The following is a 24,582-nucleotide window of genomic DNA, read 5'->3' as shown; positions in this document are numbered from 1 at the left end:
ATGAAAAAAGTTTCAAAACCCAAGGCTTCTTTAGAAAGTAAACTGTTTATCAGTTTATTTATTATCAATTATTTGAATATTCTTGATCATCTAAGGACCAAGTTTTAATGTGTTCATTAGAAGATAATGTATCTAACAACTTAGAGCCTTCACCTCCGATGCTTGGGGTTCCTTGTTCGATCCCAGCTCGCGCCGTGTGGACTTTATGTCGCACAAACACCGTGCTCGTGGGTTTTCTCTGGGTTTTCCCGTTTCCTCCTACTTTCTTCATTCAAGCATTTCATTCATTATTTATCTTCACCGTCTCCTTTAGCCTAACCGCCATAACTGTGGGACGTAAAGCTTAAAGATTTCATTCTTTTCATTTTCAAGTATCTAACATATGTTAATCAGGTGTTACTCGGTAATAAAGTCACGTTCTTTTGTTTGGGTCACCAACCGACCTTAAGAAGCGAATCTTATTCATACTTAAGAAAAAAATCCACGATATTGAAGCACAATGATTTTGTAGCATTTTTTTTTTTTTTTTTTTTTTTTTTTTTTTTTTTTTTGTGATCAAGTTTGTCGTAGATTTGATCAGCAATGATTCAGAGTGGAGCCCGATGAACTTTAGCCATTATAAGGCATTTCCCCAAATAAAAAATAAATAAAAAATATTTAAAAAATCTACTGGAAAGGATGCGCTATGATCATAATACCAATGAGCTTTCTGGGAATTCTCTAACACTATTATCGAGCTACTTTACACATTGACAAAACTCATTCGCCACATTTTTTTTTTTTTCGCGTTTGTCGTCATCTCCTTTAGCCAATGGAACACAGTCATAAATTGTTTATATTAGTCCCTAAAATGTATATATATCATACAATTGGTAGAGTTTTATAAATAGTAGCCCATGAGAAAATTTACAGATCAACCAACGTCGCAAATTTGTCTTCAACATTGGGGGCACGGGTAAGACCGTTCCCATATTTTTTTATGCAATGTTTAAAATATTTATGAAGTTGAAAAACAATGCTGTGGAGGATCTGGAGAGCAGACTTGTCTTCAACATTGGGAGGTGGGTAGATTTGAGACCTATTCTGGGGGAGGTGGGAGATGAGACTCATATTACGGTAGATGAATCTGATTTCTGAGGTATATTATATATTAGGCGACGTAGCTGAAGTGGCAGTAGGACACAAATCATCACATTTCCCCCTAAAAACACATTTTAAATAGGATTATTGGGCGACAGTCTCATCCCCCCAGGATTAGCGCCAGTGAGATCGACTGAAGTAATTTGAACACATGTGTTAACATTTAATTGAATGATAGCATAATACTGATGCCAAATTAGTTTCAATTGACTGATTACTGGTTCAAATAAAATGTCTAGTTTCCGCGTCCTATGTTAATGTCTCATAGGTAAAAGAGATGGGTTAATAATGAAAGTGAATGATTATAACAGAATCGGTAGAATGATCATGTGAGAGGAAACGCCAGAACCCATGTACATGTTGTCCATGACACATAAACTGGGATCAAACTCCACCTCTCCACCAGAGATGAGCGTTCTACCACTGAACCACTGTGTCCCTTTATTATTGAATAAGTACGAACATATATGATATGTATCGATGAGTGATATGCACAATATTTTGTTCTGGGGAGTGAAGCAATGTAAGTGAAACCAATTTACGCTAACTAAACTTTCCAAAGGGCTAAATTAAACTTTCCAAATATTTGCAGGAGCCACGGTAGCTGAGTGGTAGAGCGTTCACCTCCGGTGCCTGAGGTCCTGGTTCGATCATAGTTCGATCCAAGTGAGCTTTCTGATGGACAAACACGGTGTGCGTGGGTTTCCTCGGGGTTCCCCCGTTTCCTCCCACTTTCTTCATTCCACCATTGTATTCATTTCTCATCACCACTTCCCTTAGTCTCGGTGATTAATCTTGGAATGTTAAACCAAATATTTCATTTCATTTTTTTAAATATTTTCTTTTCTGATCTTATTTTTCTTGTAGATTTCAGAAAAAGTATGAAATGCAATACTTTCACCGTGTAATCTTTCACAAATATACTCCCATATTCCAAACATTACTCCCTTAAAAATTTCCTTGCTCAGAAATGAGAAAAAATGCATGTTCAAAACAAAATAAGTAATGTTTACTCATATTTGAGAAAAAATGTCTCATTACTTTCAAACGTGTTTTCATTTGTGAGCTCAAGGCAAATTTTCAGGTTCCCATTTATGAGATTTTCTCATTTCTTAAAAATGAGAATGGAATAGTGCGTGATTTTCCAATATCATAGATGATTAAAAAGTAACGGTAACAATTTTACCAAAATAATATTACTATTTTTTACTAGGGAGTAATATTGCTAGGGCTTAATATACTATACACGAAATGAGATAAAGGATTTCAGTTGTAGCAGAATGCGAATGGATATGAGTATGCAGTATGATGATGCGCTTGAGGTGGCGTATGGATACACATCGTGTGACAGTGGCGAGGAGCAGCATATATATTAGCTTTCAAACGTAAGTTTGAGTGAATTGTAAACATACTACCATAGACTAAAAGATGCTGTAATACATTCGTTAGGGTATAGAACGCTGACCCCCCTCATATACAGTAGGATATACATACTATAGTAGTCATGTTGGCTCCTTTATGTACCAATGTTCAGTACTCAATTCACATAATAACGAGTGCAGCAATAACAAGTGAAGGCGGGTTAGAGCGCCATAGGACACGTTGTTTTCCATATTACAATAGAATGGGGATGCAGGTCAAGGATTTATACTCTTTGCCATTCGTTATAAGGTGGAAAATAACTTCTGTACGGAAACAAAGAACACATAAGTCACCTGTGTAGTTAGAAACAGCGTTAAAAAAAAGTGTGATTTATTATTATCGAATTGTAAAGCAAAAGTACTTTGTACTGATCACCTAGCATAGATTGGCGCCTGCTTTTTTCACCACCAGTAATCGTTTTAATGACACAAGTTTGCAGATTAGTCCTATTTTTGGTATAGTACTGTACACATTTGCTCTTAATTTAACGAAGGGGATGCGGTAGCTCAGTGGTAGAGCGTTCACCTCTGGTGTGTAAGACCCTTGCTTTGATCCCAGCTCGAGGCAAGTGGTGGATAAACACAGTGTGCGTGGGTTCTCTCGGGGTTCTCCCATTTCTTCCAACTTTCTTTATTCCACTCTCTTTCATTGTCATCATCATCGTCTTCTTTAGCCTACCCGACACCAGGGCCGTGCCGTGGGGGGGTGATGGGGCAACGGCCCCGGGCGCCGAATTAAGGGGCGAAAAATTCGGGAGAAAAAAGGAAAAAATATATGGAAAAACTGCTTGGAATATATGTATTGGGGCGCCGTCGTATACTCTCGCCTCGGGCGTTAATTTTCCACGGCACGGCTCTGCCCGACACAACTGTGAGACATAAAACTCAAAGATTTCATTTGATTTTTTTTAAAAAATTAACGTCCCACGATTGTTCCCCAAGGCTAAGGGAGATAGTGATAGAGATGGATAATAATGGTGTAATGAAAGTGTGGACGTACGTTTCTTGGCAGTTTTTCCATAGGTTTGTGTCCTTGTTTCCAATCTAAATTGTGTACTTAGTAGTGGAGTTTCAGCATATTTATGAGCGGCAGAAACTGTCGCATGCCTGTGCCGTAATGAAGAAAGTGGAAGGTAGGGTTGAGTCCTGGGTCTCCGGATCTTCCCCAATTTACTTTTATGTAAATTTTGTCTAATTTTAGGGGCAATTTTACATATTTTAATACAAATTGTCCTCGTATTGAACTTGGGACCCCTCCGCAATAAATTTCAGCGTACGTTCCTTATAGGAAGAAACTTGAGAATTCTGAAAAGTCCATTAACACAGTGTTTTCTCATACAAGCAACTTGTTTATGGCAGAAAAGTAGGCATATTGAACCGCGATGGCTCAGTGGTAGAATCGCCTCCGATGCACGGGTCCCTAGCTTGATTCCAGCTCCACCAAGTGTTTTCTTGGGATTCCTTCACTTTCTTCATTACACCATTTTCGCTCATTATCATCACAACGTCTCCCTGAGCTTCGTAGCATAATCGTGGGGTGTTATACTCCAGCTGAAATTGTTGTCGTTGGGCTGAAATAGACGGATAATTCTTGAATCTAAATTATCAAGGAAGTTTGTGCATGTTGGAGGGAACGGGAGAATCTTGAGTAAACCGACGACGATTAAAAAGAAAAGTCTTGAGAAAGTGGAAAATGATAAAAAGAAAAAATGTTCAATTGTCTGATGCGGTACACTTAAAATACAAGTCATCATGGTCTTCGTGGGATTTTCTTGCGTTGAAATGAAGATTTAAATGTGTTATATTTTAAACAACATAACTGTAGATGTTTATTTAATATAAATTCTTTATGTAGAAAATATTAATAGTCTGATTTTTTTTATGTTTATATTGTTTATGCTCTTTCCCTTTCCTTCTCATATTTGAGAACCCTGTTTCTGTGCACCGTTTCTCGCTTATGCAAAAGACATTTCTCAGTTTTTTTTAGAAATGTTTTTCTCAAAATTGGGATTACATGTCTCATTTCCTCAAATGTTACTTTCTCAATTTCGAGAAAAAATAGACTTTTCTCAAATTTGAGAAATCATTTGTACAATCAGAAATGAGACATAATTCCTCGCATTTGAGTCATTATTTCTCAAAATGATTTCAGAAAATCGAAATCTCACTTTAAAAATGTATTACTCGGTGCAGAGGTAAGAAACGGATGTTGTCAAATACGATGAAATTTTTCTCAAATTTAAGAAACCATTCTTAACAGTGTACTCTCAATCAAATCTCATGAGAGAAAAATTATAAATATGTTCGTATGCTCAGAACACTATTTCGTGTGAGACTGTTAAAAAGATAACATTTAAATTCCAAATATAACACATTTAGTACATAATAAATCTCCGCCAATATTTCTCATGTTCAGGGCTCGAATAATCTCATGCGTCTGGAAATACGAGTCTGACACCTAGATAATTTAAAAATGAAATGAAATCTTTGAGTTTTACGTCCCACAGTTATGCCGGCTAGGCTAAAGGAGACGGTGATGATGAGAAATGAATGAAATGGTGGAATGAAGTGGGAAGACACGGAAGTACCTCCAGAAAACCCACGAGGACGGTGTTTGTCCACCACAAAGTTCACTTGGCGGGAGTCGGGATCAAACCCGAGATCCCGTGCACTAGAGGTGAACGCTCTATCACTGGGCTACCGCGGCCCCCTAGATAATTTAAATCCAATATACTAGGTACTTCTGTCAAATTGGATATATAATAATATGGCGCGTAGATCAGAAGAGAAATTTTCGACCACTGCCTTTGTTTATGCTTCTTCGGCAGCCTAACCATCTGTACTGCTAATCTGCCTATCTTCGCTATCACTTTTTCAACTCCTAGCAACCGTGGTAATCACTAAAGCATTTTCCTTCAGTGTTTGCCAGATTGGGCTACAAGTAGCGAATTGGAAGACTTTTAAAATGTCCTTGCTACCAAAATTTCAAATTGAGCAACATCAGGCACGTAACCAAGGTGGGTCCGGACCACCCTTCGAAACCAGAAATTAAAAAAAAAAAAAAGAAATGATGAAACAAAAAGAAACGAGAAAAAGAAGAAAGCGTTAATAAAAATCTACAGCAAGCTTTTGATTATTCTTTCTTATGAGTTTGCAATTCATGGTGACGAATGAGCGGAATACCCTGTAAAAGTCAGGGATTTTTAAATTTTTAGAGAAGTTACGGAATTCTCAGAATTTCTGCTACTAGTCAGGGAAATTTCACGCTTTCGAAAGCATAGTGCCGTTCTGTACCAGTGTGGACATTTTTAATCATATTTTTTCGTCATCGATTCTCTGCAGTATCAAAACATGTTATTTCAGAAACAGTTTTCTACTGCTCCTTTAACCTGTCATTTGGAAAAGCAGAACTCGTATGTGAAAAGAAAGTTATGTTAACATTTGATTCAATAGAGAAAGGAACGCAGATATTGTAAAATATTTTACAAAACATTTTTGAATATGTACTTTTTTATAATAGTGGATATGTACATTTTTTATAATAGTTGAGGTCATAATAAAAGAAAAAATTTTATATTTCAATGAACAAAGAAAGGATCGTAGTTATTGTAAAATCTTTTTTCTATACTTTTTTATTCTTTTACTCAAGATTTCTTCATAGTTTGTTATTAAAATACTTACTAACACATCCTCATTTTATTATCTTAAAAAACCAATATATGTTGCCAGTAAAATAGTTTAGAATGATCGAGTTGAGTTGGGTTTAATGTCCCTTTCAGCAGCGAGGCTATATGAGACGTGGACCTACTGATTAACGTGGAACCCGAACCACATGAGTTCCCGCCGGGAATCGAATCCGGGTCTCCCACACCAAACGCGCGTACGCTAACTGTTTAGCCACGAAGGAGCTCTAGAATGATCGAGTCACTGGTGTGATGACCACACTATTTTATGTCACGGACCCCCTTCCCCCTACGTGCCTGGCGATATGCTACTTTTTGGGCTACATATAATTATTTATTATATTTGATAGGGACGGTAACTATACGCCCTTCACGCCAGATTCAACATTTTTCGATACAAATCGTTTGATCATCGTTTAATCAGATTTGATCAACAATTTTCAACGTTTGATCAACTTTACTAAAAGAGATATAAGGGTTACAAAATGGGGGGCCAGCCTTCTACACTCCTGATTCGACTTTTCTTATGTCAATCCTTTGATCTTCGTTTGATCAGGTATGATCAACAATTTTTGACGTTTGATTAGCTTTAGTAGAATAAATATATTATAGTAGCTCTATTTAGTAGGGGGGGCTAACTATAGTCTACACTAGCCTCTTGCCACATTCGGAATTTCTCGATGCTAATCGTTTGATCTTCATTTTGTCAAATTTAATGAACGGTTTCCGACGTTTGATTAAATTTGTGAAGAGATTTGCAATCACGTTACAAATAAATAGGAATGTCAACAATGTTCTCGATTGCCAACATTTGTAGAAATAATAGAATGTGTATATACTATGATACATCATACAATAATGTATGTATATACGTACTTATTGACCGAAATGTTTGGGTTCGTAAACAATCATATTTATGCAAAATTTTTAAAAAGTAATAATAATAATAATAATAATAATAATAATAATAATAATAATAATAATAATAATAATAATAATAATAATAATAATTATTATTATTATTATTATTATTATTATTATTATTATTATTATTATTATTATTATTATTATTATTATATAAAATACTTGAAATATACCTAGGTATAATGCTGAATGCCTTCAGCGTTGCTTTTATATTACAGTGGTGCAATCTGTTACAATATATATATGGAAGTTCAATTTTTAAAATAAAACATCATAGGTAATAATATGTATTTTTAAATATAATTTCCAATGGTTGTAGCGTAAACTTTCAAATATATTAATAAATATTCAGGAGGGAATTTTTTTTGTCTATATAAAGGCGCCGAAAGGGGACAGGGAATGCCGAAATATTTGTAGAATATAAAGGGAACAACGTCTCATAAGACCTAAAGCCGTTCCTCGGCGCACGAATGGATAAACGTTAGACCCAGTGGTAAATTTTAAAACACAATGGTGGCACCCTTGGTTGCTCGCGAAAGTTTATTTCTCGGGGACCGCGGTGGATCAGTAATATAGTGTTCACCTCTAGTGAATGGAGTCCCTGGTTCGATCCCAGCTCGCGGCAAGTGAACTTTGTGGTGTACAAACGCCGTGTGCATGGGTTTCCTTGGGGTTCTCCCGTTTCCTCCCACTTTCTTCATTCCACCATTTCATTCATTTCTCATCACTGTCTCCTTTGGCCTAGCCGGCATAACCATAAAACCCAAATATTTCATTTCATTTCATTTTATTTTATTTTATACTTTCATGTTCTATGTATATTTAAAAAACCTTGAATAAATTTCAAAGTAAATATAATACAAAAATTGACTTATAGATCTCTGAGACCTTGTGTTTCTCATAACGTTTCTGGAAGTCATGTTTCGGTTAAAACGTTAAAGTTTATTTTGTTCGCAGTCTACATTAGGAAGGAAATTATACACAAATAAATAAGAAGTAAGTACGAGATGCACAAGAAACAGCACAATAATTACCGTAAATTGACGCATGAAGATGCTTCGGCTGGTATTCAGGTTCTTAATTCAGAATCTTCAGCTATTCCATGGTCCAAGAGAGTAAGAAAAGGAAAAAGGTCTTTATTTCATGTTAGCTTTACATACTTATGTTGACTCTCTTTGTCTCATTATTCGTAAATGAAGCACTATTTCAATCATGTGAAAACAAATGAGAAGAGAATTGCTACTCTCCAACTTTCTGTACCCTTTTTCCTTCGGGAAAAGATTGTTGTTTTCCAACGTCTATATGAAAAAGTCGAATCGGAGGTGTAGGGGTACTGGCCCCCCATTTTGGAACCCTTATATCTCTGTTAGTAAAGCTGATCAAACGTTAAAAATTGTTGATCATACCTGATCAAACGATGATCAAACGATTGACATAAAAATAATTTTAAATTTAACATGAGGGGGTCTAACTGCACGCAGGTTTATAATCTCCAGATCTGACAACACTATATATACTTTTGTTGAGGTTGGGTTGTTACAGAATCGCTACGTTCTTGTCTCAGTTAATACCTAGGCTTATTTTTGTACGGAGCTGTGTAAATGCAAATATTGGAAAATTTAAATGTGTTAGTATATTATCCATATTAAAATAATGAGTAAGTGAAGTTACTATAAAAACTTTGAAAATTCCAGATAAAGAATTTAGCAAATAAATTAAGGAAGTGGAGAGTAACAGGAAAAAACATATTATAAACATTATAAAGTGTATTTCAGAGCCCACAAACTGATTTAAGCAGACATGGCTCCTAGGAAATCAGAAAGGTCGCCCACTTTACGCTGTCAACTTCTACCCAGTTCATTGCGCACTGCAGTTTTACTGTTCCTGACACACTACCCCCCAACAGTGCAAAACTGCGGTCGCCGTCTGACTTCTGCCAACCCAAACATTTTGTGTAATTCCAACTCCAGATGTTTCGATTACCTCGATAATGATATATCGATTCGTAAAAGTGAGGCTGCAAAATAATTCATTTTTAGGTTTGGGCTACAATAGTTCAAATCCGCACCTTTTGAAGCAGCACCTCGCTACATTTTAATCTTCACATCTGGCATAGTAAAACAGTAAATGCGCTAATAAATTATAATACGAGTTCTTATAGCATAAGATAGAAATATTCCCAAAACAAAACAACAATTGAGGAATGATGTAACTAATTGCTAATATGTACAGTAAATAGGTAAAACAACATAAACGACGTACGTGTAGTAGCATATGAATTTTTATAAATCCACAAAGTGCTATATTTGTACCGTAGTATATTAGAATGAGGTTTCACTACATTTATAATATGTATACCGACCGACAAATTTTCAATGTGTACAATAAGAAGTAGGAGATGTGTATAGTGCCAATAAAACATTAACTTTAAAAAAACTGTAATAATAGAACATCACAGATGAGTTTTACTGTATTTCAAACTAAGAGAATTAACAAATTATTTTTATATTTTGCATAATAAATATTTAACTTGTTTTGTCATTTTCCTTTCAGTATTCCACTAAATTTATTTGTAGTTTACACTGGACAATGTCCTTTATATATGGGTCACAAGGGCGCCCATGTTGTGGTTTCCAAGGAAGGGGGGCAAGTATAAGCGACGTTTCAAATATACTTTCAAATTTTGCTGCAACTAATGTAAAAATTCTATGGGGTTTTCTCTATTCCAAAGTACAATTTCCTCTTAGGGGCAAGCGCCCCACCTTGCCCCTGTGGTCTCCTCCCTAAAATTCTCAGTTATTTGTATTTATGTATGATCAGTGATCGAAGTGGGAAAAAAAGCAGAGGCGGTATGTTTTATTACAATTTTGACTCGACATACCTGCTATCTAAACGTTGAAATACAATGAGGATATGTTATCTGAAAGAGAAATTCTTTGAAGGTACCGGGGGGTATGGAGAGACTTTGATCCCCCGCCAACAACTTTCTGAAGAAAAAAAAATCCCCTGCTTTCGTATTATAGAGAATTGTACACGAAAATCCACAAAAACCGAGTTTTTTTTATTAGCAATTTCCTGCAGGAAAACTCCGGGACCTTCCCACTCGTGAGGAGTATACCAAATCCCCGGAAGATCCACCCCCACAGCAGAGAACCCCTAAATCCGTCCATGCTCAAAATTGGCATTTATATGCATTAAAGCAAGAAGACATACACATGAATAAGGAAGAAACAGTTCAACATGGCACATCAAAATATAAACTAGATGAACTTCTTTGAAGATACCACTTTTTAAAAACAAAAGTTTGGAAAAAGATAACAAAGATGTTGGTTGTTATTAACTTAGAAATTATTTCTACATAAGAAATAAAAATCTTTTTTACGTGCAAAGCTGTTCCTCAATTACTGTGTATAAAAATGGATTTACTAAAGGTATTTAGCAGTGACGATATGTCTTGATCACTGAGAAACCAGAGGCGGTATGCCTTCATCATTGAATAACCAGAGGCGGTATGGCATACCACCGCATATCGCCTCACTTCGACCACGAAACTAAAGATAGTCCCCTCAAATTATCTCTCCCCCCCCCCTTCGTCTTAAGTGTTCTAGCTACAAGCCTTGCGTCATCATACTCTGCTATCTACGAGGATACAGCCAAAGTGACCAGAACTTTTACTTTCAAAAATGGGACGCATACGAATCGAGGACGTTGGGGGAGGGGGGAGGAGTAATTTCCACATTGCATTTTGGGACTCATCAGTGTTTTCAATTTACAAAATACACAAGTAAGAATGATAACACAGCGTTTCTAACTGAAGTACAACCCAACAATACTTTTAACTACTCGAACACTCAGAATTCCAACTCAATTTCCACTTAAACCACAGAACACTCAATTCCCATTTGAACATTCGGAAGTTCTAGGCACGGCTGAACCTTTCCAATGAGTGTCGGTACGGAGAGCGTAGAATTTTGATTGACGATTCATATTTTGAATAATAATTACGGGACACCTGGCTCATTTTTGCTTAAAAACGGGACATCTAGGCGTCCCGTTTGAGAATCAGAAAGAAACAGGACAATGGTTGAAAATAATGGACTGTCCCGGCGAAAACGGGACGTCTGGTCACCTTGGATACGGCATGAGAATTGTAATTACATTTTAGATAACCCTCGTACCTATACGTGTCAATGAAGTTTTGCTAAGAAAGAGGATGGAAAATATTTGAACAGGTCCTTGTATTTGCAGACCGTGTCACATTAAACGTTAGATACGCAGTATGTTGATTTTGCCTGTTGATCTTTAACGTGGAATCTTCAACGAACCAGGCTAAGAATTTTGTTACATCTATTGTTCACATGTGTGTGTGGTCTGTTTGTTTACCTTCTCACCTGATAGCATACCTTCATTTATGCTCTGGTAGCAGAGGCTTAAAATATTTCCCCTACGTTAACCTCAACCGAATGACGCTGTTGACAAAAGAGAATGCTTTCTTCATTTTGGTTTCTCGATCACGTGAGAATTTAAGCCGTAAGGTCAACAATGATGTTGGAGTTAATAAAGATAAAAACAATTTCTGGTTCTTTGTTGATACGAATCGTAGTAAAGGAAGGGAGGTGACATTCTTTACGTGACAAGTTGAAGTCTAGGTATACATACAGTACATACATACAACCCACATCATTGTAAAGAATTATCTCACAGTTTGTGAATTATTAATATCGTACATTAATTAAAGAATAATGAGTAAAACATCTCAAAATATTTAATTACACTGCATTGAAATGTGAGTTTTAATTTACATAATAGGACATAAATTAATTAAAGGATGGTGAATGCGATTATTATCTTTGTTTCCTCCTGTGTATTAGACTCCCTGCTTTACCGGCTAACGTTCCAAATTATACAGTAGATAACATGTTTATTTATTTATTAATTATATAAGTGATGAGTACTAAACCCTACTACCGAGCAAAGTAGCTCAAGTGGTAGAGCGTTGGCTTCGCATTCGGGAGGTCGCGGGTTCGATTCCCGCTGCCGACCACCCTGACTGGGGTTTTCCAGGGTTTTCCTCAGTCCTAGGTGACAAATGCCGGGATGGTACCTACTAAACAAGCCCTGGCCGATACCTTCCCAAATCCTTTCCATTGTTGTTGTTGTTTTTGTTAGATATCCAGTATAAAATGGCCTCTGAGCTGTATCTGGTGATTGTTAAATAACATAAAATAAATAAATACAGTAAACTCTCGGTAATCCGGCCATTTCTTGCAAGGAGGAGTGCTGGATTAGTGAAAGTGCAGGATTATTGAGCATGTCAAATTGAATTTGCTATATACAGTACAATAATTTATTAAATATATGGTTACATATATTATCGCAGAGAAAATAGAGAAACTTAATATTTGAGATTGTATGTAGATTTATCAGTCACTATGAAATATATCCCAAATGTTCAGTTGAAGCACTAAAGATATTCAACAGCGGCATGTATTATCACACAACCGCTTTCCAAGCAACATTAAACGCAAACCCCAATAGTACTGTTTGCAGGGGCGGATCTAAGACAGACTTCGGGGGGGCGGTGAGTTGTAATACTGCTACTCAGAGCTACTTTTAAGAGCTCCAAACTCCAGAATGGGTTTTATTTATATATAAAATAAGAAAGTTTCCTCTTCTGAGGGGGGCAATTGCTCCGATCGCTCCCCCGTGGACCCCCACTGATTGTTTGTATTTTTCCACTACTACAGTATAAACAAATACAATTGTTGATAGATTGTAGCAACGTTATGCGGCAACGTTAGACATTAGATGTGTGAGAGGAGGAGTACTGAGGGCCGGGTTAGCAAGAGTCTAGTGTTTTACATTCTAGAATATTCTACCTATAACTAAATAACAATATGAATTCATCTTTTATAAATTTTATACAGGGTGTTTCAAAACAACGTTTGGGAGGTGATTCCTGACACCAAGATAAGACAAAAATATAGATCAACCTGGGGGCACAAATGCTTCCTTTCGGAGTTATAGGTTGCCGAAAACATGAAAAAGTGAACTTTAAAGGCCCATATCTCCAAATCTTTGGGATCTACCGTAGTCGGGTCACGACTTTATTTAGGAACTAGTATGCGTCCTATCCAAGTTTCATAATTCTTTGGTACCTCCGAAACAATTTTTATAGAGGTAGTTGGTGAGTACTTCAGATTATATGCCCGTAGCCAAACTCCCTCTATAAAAATTGTTGTGTGAGTAACGCAGGATTCTGAAACATGTATTTTTGGATAGCGCACATATTAGTTCCTAAGTGAAGTCTTGATCCGACTGCGATATGTCCTATAGTTTTGTAGGTATGGATCTTTCAAGTTCATTTTTTTCATGTTTGCGACAGCCTATAATTCCCGTAAGGGAGCATTTGTGCACCTAGGTTGGTCTATACATTTTGTCTTATCTTGGTGTCAGGAACCATCTCCCAAACGTTGTTGGTGTTGTTTTGAAACACCCTGTATGTAGGCAGTTATTGACCAATTCCTCACATTTATCATTTGATTTGATTTGATTTTCAGTTTAGTGTTCCCTTTCAGCAGCTAGGCTATATCAGACGTGGACCTACAGTTTAACGTGGGTTCCAAACCACATGAGCTCCGCCCGAGAATAATCATTCACATATATCAATCATTCGTCCCCTCCAGACTAAAAGACATAACCTTTGAGCGTGAATATTAAATTATTTAACTGCATTCTTTGCAGAAAATTGGAAAATAGATTTTCTCAGTATAAATAAAGTGGTTTCTAGGCTTAAGGAGATGAATTTAGTAAAAGTGAATAATTATGAAAGAATTGGCGGATGACAATGTGGGAGGAAGCGAAAAAACATGGAGAAAACCCACAGACAATATTGAAAGCGTCTTCCATATTTTTCATAATCACCTACTGGGAGGTGATCGTAAGGATAAGGTTACCAATCATCCAGTATTTTACCGGACAGTTTGTTTTTTGATCTTCTTGTTCGGTGTCCGGTACGACCTCAAAACTGGACGTTAAATATCCGGTAATTTTTCCTCTTATTAGTCGCATATTCTATTCTATTCAGATTATTTTGGAGTAATAAAAGAAATCATTTATCGATGAACATGGTTAAAGCACAGCTTATAATTCGCTTTGATATCAACCGAGGCCGAAGCTTCAAGAGACATGGATCTACAGTTTACGGTGGTACACGAACCATCGTAATGCGTCGAAAGTTCAAATTCTCTCCTACCAAGAATCGAACCAGGAACCGTGTGGACGCACGCTATCCACTTTGAAAGAAAAAGACTTATTAATCGAACATTTCACAATTACTTTATTTTAGCTAACTTTCCTGATTTCACATTTTTTTCACTGTTTCTTACCTAATACCAGGGGTAAAAGTGAGGGAAAACGCGGGGGGACGCCGTCCGCCCACTTTCAGAAAATATCTGTGGCGCTCCCCCACTTTCTAAAAAATTTACAATTGGGAAGATAGGCACGGGGGACAGCATGACGTCATGCGTCCTCCTACCTTTTCAGATCCCCTTTTACCACTGCCTAATACGACAGAGACATGAAAACAGAAGCTTCGAGAGTGGTCAGAAATCTGACCATGCGCTCTAGAGAGACTCGAATCCCCAGTAGACTGGGCCTCAAAATCCGAGTCACAGCACCCAAAACCACTCGGCCATTGTCATTGGCTAAATCAGTAGCAAGGGTTCTCTTCATTCATGTTTCACTGAAATTATCAAATTGCAATGCTTTGGATAATTTATGTCATGTATCATCCATTCTTCTTTTATTAGCTTGTTGTCATGCACTGAATTTTGTATTTCCTTTAATTGTTTAATTGAAGTCAATTAAACCATGAGTATTGCTGTTTGCATTATGTGATAACATGTACTATATAATATGTTCAAATGGTTTTCAGGTTTTCTATTTGAACTGCTTATTTTCCCGGAGCAATTAGTTTTCTGATTATGACTTAATGCATCGTTAGTTGCTATTAATTCCCATAGACTCTTCATTTCAAATAGAAGATTATAATTTTCTGGTATATTTATCACCTATTCAATTTCAGTCTTTTACTCGTGTTTCCGAGCAAAATTTCATTTGCTGCAATTGATGGATAATAGAGAGTTCTAATATATGAATTAATTTTTTGTACAAAGAGCCACTGTTCCATCTACAGTACAATTATGATTGAAATAACAAAATGTTGGTAGTGTTCTATGGCTATTACATTTAAAACTATTTTAACTCTAACAGCATTCTCTGTTAATACGAGGGTAATCTCAATATTTTGGAAATACAAAGAAACATCTATCTATATAAATAAAAAGGTGATTATGTTTGTGACTCTTAAACTCTTGAACCACCCGACCAATCTCCATCAAATTTTCAACATAGATGAAGTTCGGACTTTTTTTTTTTTGGTCATCTCACTTTGATGGTGCAACTTGGGAGAGGAGAAGGGGAGATATATATATAAAAAGAAAGATCGAAAATGACCGGTATCAGAGATCGCTTCGCATCTGTTCACGAGCTACGGAATTCCCAGATTTCATGTCAAAGTTCATTTAGCCAGATTTCATGCCAAAAGACACTACGGTCAATGCAAATCGTTATTGTCAATCTGTAAGAAAACCACGGCAAGCAATCCAAAACAGGAGGGGAGGAATGTTTCCTGGAGGAATTTATGATTCTTCATGACAATGCCTGCCCTCACACTGCTGCTGCAACTCAAGTATTGCTCAATCAATTCGAATGGGAAATTTTTGATCATCCACCCTGTAGTCCGGACCTTGCTTCCAGCGATCTCCTCCTTTTTCCCTAAGCTGAAAAAAGTTTCTGGGTGGTAAATATTTTGGAGATGTTAAAAAGTTGGAGAATTCAGTTGAGTTGATTTCAGTTTAGCGTCCCTTTCAGCAGCGAGGCTATATGAGACGTGGACCTACTGATTAACGTGGAATTCGAACCACATGAGCTCCCGCCGGGAATCGAACCCGGGTCTCCCACGCCAAAGGCGCGTACGCTAACCGCTTAGCCACGAAGGAGCTGAGTTGGAGAGTTCAGTGACTGCCTGGCTTAATTCTGATAGAAATTCTGAAGCTCGTGAACAAATGCGACAAATGTTGAAAAGAAAGGTGCTGATTATGTAGAGAAGTAAGGAAAGCTTCAGATAGGTAACAGAGTTGTATTTTTTTTTCAAAAAAATATTGCGATTTTCAGTTTGTATAACTAAACGGTCTTTATTTTTTGAATGACCCTCGTATAATTTTATTTTTGTTAGATTTTATCGTTCCTTTTATAGTTTACTGGTCCTTTTATATGCTTATCGGAAGCTATCGATCCCTTGCATCATAACAAAGGAAGAATATCATATGGAGCGGAAAAGATTTGATATAGAGAGAACCTCTTCTATTCATTCATGCGTGATCATTCAAAGTTGCTTCCTTAACGACAAGAGATGTCTTAATCCAGTAGCTAAGAGATCCCTTTCTCTGCTCATAGAATTGCAAATTTAATTAATTCCATTATGTTTACGGAATATTTCAAGAAAACTAATTATCAATTTTTACCTACGAAACTTTAGGGAAAATAAAGCTTTAAAACATATTCCTTTTAAATATTTATTATAAAAATATTATTACAAGCATTACATAAACTTTATTTTGTATGGTACACTTTAAAATAAACACTAAGCATTATTAAAAACGAGTGGTTTTAACCGGTTAACACAAAAACCGGTTTTTCGGTTTCCGGTTTCCAGGAAAACCGAAACCGAGATTTGAAAATTTTCAAAACCGGTTTTCTGCAAAACTTATTTGGTTTTTCGCCGAATCCGGTTTCGCTTTTCTTTCAAAAGCGATTCCGGTTTCATTTAAGAACTGTTTCAGTTTTCTCCAAAACCAGGTGTTTTTCATCGAAACCGATTTCAGTTTTTTTTTCAAAACTGGTTCTATTTCTGATCAGAATAACCGATTCTGTTTGCACAGAAATAGCTTTATGTGCTCGGTGAAAACCGAAGCCGGTTTTGGGTGATAAACCTAACCGATTTCTGTAGAAAACAAATCGGTTTCGATGAAAAACCGAACCGGTTTGGGGAAAACCGAAATATCGGTTTTCTGGATATCGGTTTTTCTTGAAACAGGTTTTCGGTTTTTACAAAAAACGGTTTTGCCCATCCCTATTAATAACACATCATTATTACGTCTATTATAACCTTGCTACAGACAGGGGATATAAAATCAAATCCATAAATCAATTATCCTATAGCTACGTATCATTTTGCTGATGATAAAGGATATAAATCAAATTGATGAATCAATGTACTGTATAGCTTGCTGCTAATGGACCCAAACAAAAATCAATCAAATAAAGGTTATCAGCACTAATAATATACAAAATTCTTTACAACTTAACTAATTGTTATGAGAGTATCTATGTATCTAGAGTTTTATTTTGGTTATATTAAATGTAAGTGAATTTCGAAATAATTTACCTAAATTCGATTTCAATCTGTGAATAGGTTAGCAAAGGGTAAGATGGAGAAAGAAAAGTTTGTGAACTTTTAATATAGTTAAATGTATGCCGGTCATATCTCGTGAATTCTAGCGCCAGGGTGTTTACTTTACTTTAGTTTCGATTCTTCAAAAATCCACTAATTCACTAAAAATACAATTCTTGTCTTGTTTACAGTCGTATGTTGTACTGAAATACAGTTTACTTATTTATGGCCCTTTTAGGATAATAAGTTTGGGGTAAGAATGTCGTGACGGTATACCATGTGGAGGCTTTTGTCATACGCCCTCATTTGTTTTGAATTCTTCAACACAAAAATGTCACTAATTTATCTAAGTAGCTTCTCCCTTCCGTTCTGAATCTTTCATTAACAGAAAGAATTACCCGTTCCTTCCCCCTAGAATTTTTTTTTTTAAAAAATTAGTATATGCATGCTACTTTTATCTAAGGTTAAATCATTATGTGTTCGTTTTTTGTATTTATGGAATGCTCTAAGTCAACTGCGCATACGCGAAATATCAGGGGAGCAGTTTCTAGATCTTCAGTAATCATATAGATTTCTGTGGTATTTGAACCCTTTGTTTGTTCTTCGGTTTTACGCGCACTACAGTAATGTCTGAAAAGGTTCTGTGTTCAGTTACCTGCAGTTGCTATGAAAATAATGTATTTCCTATCAATGACCCGACTTTAAAGAGTGATAAGGCTCTACAAACCAGAAATGCTTCCCCAGAAATGCTTGGTTGTTTACCTTCGTGCTGGAAATCGACTAAGTCCGAAATTAAGGTAAGTAATGGAATTATTTAATAATCTACTAAAGCATTGTGTTAGGTATGCCAGTAATAGTAGCATTGTTAGAGGACTCAGAAGTTTTTACAGCCAAGAGATATTCTGATTCCCGAAGGTTGGTGAGGAACTCTTACACCCAGATGATATTGACTACCAACGAACTTAAGGTCCTCGGATTATACTGAGTGTAAGAGGTGATTGATTAAAACATTGGTTAGGAGTATTTTTTACAGCTAAGAGATATTCTGATTTCCAAAGGACTTAGGAACTCGAACTATACATAGTATAAGAGATGATTGGTAAAAACTTGGTTAGGAGTTTTACAACCAAGAAGTATTCTGATTCCTAATGAACTTAGGGACTCGAACTATGCAGATTGTAAGAGGTGATTGGCCAAGAAATTGGTTAGAAGCTTTTGCAACCAAGAGGTATTCTGATTCTCAGAGGACTTAGGGACTCGAATTATACAAAGTGTCAAAGATGATTGGTTAAACAGTTGGTGAGGAGTTCTTACAGTCAAGAGATATTCTCACTTCCAAAAGAATTAAGGCCTTCGAATTGTACAGAGTATAAGAGGTGATTGGTTAAAAAGATGGTTAGGAGCTTTTACAGCTAAGAGGTACGAACTATACAGATTGTAAGAGGGGATTGGATAATTGGTTGGTTGATACTTAATCCCTCTTTTCTGCACCGGCTCTATAAAAGATGAGCTCTACAGCTCAAAATGTAATCCAAACTACTATTCTAGCTTTTAGTCTATATTCATCATCACCATCGGGGGTCGAACTCCCCTTCCCCCCGATCAAGCACAGTAAGGACGTATGCATTGAATAGTGTTACCTCGGTATACGTCCCCTTTGGAATGAGTCCAAATTGGCATACTCCCTGTTTGGACACAATAATTTTTCTTAGTATACGACCTTTGGAATACGACTCACTCACTAGAACTTCTATGGATCAAACTGAATCCCGACAACGTGCGTTGCATTTGTTTACCTATTTCCACACAAAATCACGGCAGCTTTAGCACCATACAGTAAATTCAGTGTTTAGTACATACACATGTAAAGAGTGTACGATAAACAATGAACCTATGAGTTAAATAGTGTTTAAAGGTATGTATATTTTATACAACCACTTTCGTGTATAATGTGAAGATAAAAATAGAACATATTTGATCGGAGCGGATATTTAATTTTGTCTTTATTGCTCATGAGAAAAATAATTTTGTAAAAGTCCTTTTTGGCATGATTCAAAGGATCTGGAATAGATTAAGGACGTATACTGGGAAACGAATGTATTTGACAAATGTATCGTAAAGAGCTTTTAGATTGTTGATAAATAGAACGAGAGACGCCCACAGACGATGCCCGTGTAAGATTTTTGTGCGTGACGCAATTTTTAATTAAAAAAAGGAACATCGGATTTTCATCACACAGTAATGATGCTATTAGGAACGCTAAATATGAAAAACTTAATATAAATAACATTTTAAATTAATTACATAATAACATTGTCATACAAAAAACATTATATTTTTTGAAAGGGGAAATTGAGGCACAGGAGTAAGCAGAAATAGGATGATTCTATTTAACTCTTTAATTGGTAAGCATTGATAACATTACCATCAAAATATTTAGTTTGATTTTATGATTGAACCATGTCTTCCTGATCATAATTTCGTAATTTTTAAAGTCTATTTGTACTTTGGTTACAAAATACAGGATGTTTATTTCAAAGCAACATTGCTATAAAATGGGTCTTATGTGTTGCAACTTAGCATCATTGCCCTATTATGGTCAAATATCATAAGAATATTTCCAGTAATTAGCAGCAGTTTCGTTGAAATATTTTCCTACAGAGCAAGAAACCACGAATAAAAAAAAATTAAAAAATCATGGAACGTAGCAGAAAGCTTGTAGAGAAAACTTCTACAATACTAAATTTGACTGTCTCCTGTTGCCGAAGATTAGAAATACGTAAACAAGCGACCCGCAAATTATGTGTATGAATATAGTATGAAAGCAAGAATAGCAATTAAATGATTGCTGAAGTTATAATTCGTACGGATAACGCAATAGAATGCGATGTTGCTTGTAAACAACACTGCCAAATAAAGGGTTCTAAAGAATGAGGCCTATGCTACCAAGTGAAGTAGCCTTCTATGTATTTGATATCAAAATCAATGTAGGAACACATTGTATTTTTCGGGGTAGGGGCTATCCTTCTCTCCTACTTTTTTGTGGATGAGAATGGTAAATTTGAAGGGATTTTGCCCTATCACTTGGGGAGTATGGAACACAATAATATTTTATAGTTATAACACTGCCCTCTTCACGACGGAGTTTCCATGTCCAATATTGATATTGGTCATAGCCTAAGGGTTAGGGGAGGGGGCTATTGCACCGTAAATTCTACCCTCATAATGTCATCTTCGAGGGCTTTGTTTTTGTTACCATTCTCTAAACTAACTAAACTAACTCAATGGCCTATGGAATCCGGAGGTTCAATACCGCGTACACAAAAGCTCTCCACTGATTTCTATCCTCATCCAACTGGATCCAGTTTTTACTTTGTATTCCTATTTGAGCGAAATCCATCTTAATATTGTCCTCCCATCTGCGCCTAGGTCTTCCTAATGGTAGTTTTCTAATTGGATTTCTAGTCAAAACTTTCAAACCGTTCCTATTTCCTTCCATTCTCACTGCTCACTTGAGCCCCCTGGACTTGATAACCCTAACAAAATGGACTATAACTTGATAACCTTAAGTATTTCCGTGTGCCCCAATTTTTATTTTGCTAAAATTTTAATGTTATCCATAATTTCAATTCAAGCATCCTCAATGCTCTCAAAATCTTCTAAAACAGAATCTATTCGACATTTTAATCTAGTATTCCCCTCTCGACTGATTCTCCTCTAATTTCTTTAAATTAAACCTCCCCGTATCCAGATGTTAAATATTTCCTTTATTCAACGATAATCTTTCTCTTAGTATTGCTGCTATCAGATAGTGATCAGTATCACAGTCAACTCAACTAGGAATGATGATGATAATCTTCAGGGCCCGCCTCCTTTCAGAACGAACTATGAGGCAATCTTGTTGCTGTTGTTCATTTTCTAAGTGGTAGGCACAATTTTCACTTTCCTCTCTCCTCTTAGAATGGCTTCTTTTGATATCTTATTTGTGTTTGCCTTTGGTAGCCACGGGACTATCTATACAGAACAATTAATTGATATGTACTCGCATTCTCTGTAAGTATCAAGACTACGTAAGACGATTGATTGATCCTACTGTTTAAAGTGAGATCTGAACTACTGTATGATGATCTGTGCTCTTTCATTGGGAATCGAACCTGAAAAGCACATCTTGTGGACGAGAAGCAAACGCGTTAACCACTAGACCAGAGAAGAATGCAAATGTTTGAGTTACACACACACACACAAACAAACAAATCTACATATGCTGCATACACCACCCTTTCGAATTTTATATATAATCCAAGGGTGTTTGCCTGCGAAGCAGTAAATTACTGCAGCATCTTGTCTCATTTCAGCATCCAGAGAGGAAGAAAAAAGCAAACGACGTTTCTTATCGTGCTTTGCTTTATGAGCAGGCATAATGGAAGACACTTCAATCTGTTGGTTCTTCTTGGAAGCAAGCGAGACTGTTAATGAGTAGCTCACTCATTGACGCAAGAAAGTGGTCTTCTAGAAGAGAAGGCGAACGACCAAACAAACAAACAAACCATCTATCAACTAACCACTTGAGAGATTGACGCTTCAACGAATTAAAGCCTTCAGAATATGTAGGTTGTAGTCAAGAGAATTCACTTTCTCTGTGAGATGTGAACTATGAAGGATTTTTGTACTCAATACGAACCAAAGATTCCTTCCTCTGATTCTTGGCTTATTATACGCTTCCTGTTGTTTCAAATATTATTTCTACTCAAGTATAGTTCTTTGGAACTCTTAAGTTGCTCCAGAATTCTGAACCAATTAAATTAGTTGTGGATTCAAGGAATTTGTTCGCATAGGAATGTGATATACCAGTGGCCGAGGTATGGATTCGAAATCTTGCTTGGGGTTCCAGGAGCTGAGGTTGCTAAGGCGAAAATAATCAAAGATACAGTACATGATCATAGTTATTCTGTTTCTATTGGCAGGTCACTTGCCGCAACTGAGAATCTTCCATTCTCCACTGTCTTCCGCTAACCTCTTCGTTTTCACGTACGGTTCTTCTGTTTCGATATCATCCATTAATTGTAGTCTCATTCGCCCCCTCCCTCTTTTTCCTGCCACTATACCCTCTAGCACGTCCTTTATGATACAGTTCCTTCTTAGTCAACGTTCCAAACACTTTCTCTTCCTCTTCATAGATAAATTGTTCTTTTCTCTTCCAGAATTTCTTACACCTTCTTATTCGTTTTCCGCTCGACCCAGCTAATTCTGTCCATTCTTCTCTACATCCACATTTCGAGAGCTTCCAGTAACGACTGGATCAAAGATACATTACTCTCATATAAACAATATACAATTAGACCTTATCTTTCCAGTATGAATTATTATGGAATTATGTTTCTACAACGTTCCTTTGTATTCTACCCTGATTTGCAGATAGTTGACACTCGGTATATACACAGGAGAAAATTAATCTATATCTATACTATTATATAAGATAGTAGAAGTGTGTGAACACCATCGCCCAGGCCGTACTATAGGTAAAGTATGAAATTTGGACAAAATATTCCTTTTGTCATGCGAGAAAAGGGAAAAGGAAATTCACATTCTAAGGGGGTAAAGGGTGGTTCAAATTTCCCAAGAATAATCTCAAGATCTCAGAAATCTCAGTGATCAATGAAGTTAGAGAAATGAATCTTGACAAGAAAACTCTTCATTAAAAATTAGGGAAAATGAGTCAGCATTTGTGGAAATTTCGTATCCTTAATGGGGAAAGGGTACATCTCTAAAACACTGAAATTTTCCTTTGTTTAATTAGAAAGTACAGAATGAGAAAACGCACTTAAGTTGAAGATCAGAAATTCGGTAAATAAACTTTAGATTAAAAATAAGGAAACACGTCATTTCAGTATTTTTTGTAAATTCCACTCCTAAAGGGTAAAAGGAAGCAATTTGAATAACATTTAAATTGCTATTTCTTTATTTGCAAAGTGTCGAACAATAAGATTTGCTTAAGTTGAAAGTATAAAATTAAGTATATAAACTCTTAAATAAAAATTCGAAAATTTCGCTCCTAAGTGGGGGAGGAGGACAATATCTATAATAGTAAAATTTCACTTTATTCATTTACAAAGTTCCGAATATGATTCCTTTAAGTTGAAAATGAGAAATTTGGATATATAATGAGTTTAATAATAATAATAATAATAATAATAATAATAATAATAATAATAATAATAATAATAATGCAATACGTGTTCCAGTCTTATAAAATCCATTCCTAAGGAGAAAAGGGAGGGCCATTCAATGTTTCTTTTCATTTTGAGGAAGCGCCCAATGTGAGGATTCGTTTAAGTTGAAGGTGCAAACATTGGTATATAAACTCCTAAATAAAAGTAAGGAAATGCTTGATTCAGCGTCAGCAAATATTCTGTTTCTAAAGGGGAAAAGAGGAACAATTTTTATATCATTACCATCTCCCACTATTTATTCAGACTATTTATAATGTATTCAGAAAGTTATATATATATATATTGAATTTTATATATCTCCACCTATATCCCTAAGTTGCACCATCAAAGTAAAATTATAAAAACTTTCCATGTCCGAACTTCACCTACGCTGAAAATTTGATCGAGATAAGTCTGGTGATTCAAGATTTATTAAGTTTTATTTGTTTTTTATATCTCCCCTCCTCCCCCTCCCCTAAGTTCTACCATCAAAGTAAATAAATCAGAACCATCCTAGATCCAAACCGCATTTACTTTAAAAATTTATTCGAGATCGGTCGCGTGGTTCAAGAGATTAAGACTCATAAACATAGTCACCTTCAATTTTATAATATAAACTAGTGTATTGGCTAGCTGGGGGCTCCGCTCCCAGACCCCCATGTTCGCTCACCCTACGGCCTCGTATCTTT

General features: G+C 36.1%; 1 protein-coding gene across 5 annotated transcripts in view; it reads left to right on the top strand.

The window, feature by feature from the left end:
- Trpgamma (Transient receptor potential cation channel gamma) overlaps nt 1-24,582 on the top strand; it is a 1,754,629-nt gene that overhangs the window by 1,106,459 nt on the left and 623,588 nt on the right. For 4 of the 5 annotated variants that reach the window (XM_081752588.1, XM_081752585.1, XM_081752587.1 and 1 more), the window contains exon 1: nt 18,286-18,481. The exons of the other annotated variant lie outside the window; for it this stretch is intronic. In XM_081752588.1, the coding sequence (XP_081608714.1) occupies nt 18,311-18,481 (171 nt within the window). In that variant the 5' untranslated portion in view covers nt 18,286-18,310. Of the gene's footprint in view, nt 1-18,285; nt 18,482-24,582 lie in introns of those variants that run through there. 5 annotated transcript variants of the gene reach the window in all.

This window comes from Thermobia domestica, chromosome 3 (genome assembly GCF_964235325.1).
Source record: "Thermobia domestica chromosome 3, izTheDome1.hap1.1, whole genome shotgun sequence".
NCBI lineage: Eukaryota > Metazoa > Arthropoda > Insecta > Zygentoma > Lepismatidae > Thermobia > Thermobia domestica.
The sequence above is the reverse complement of the archived record's forward strand: the minus strand, read 5'-3'. Positions and strand labels throughout refer to the sequence as shown.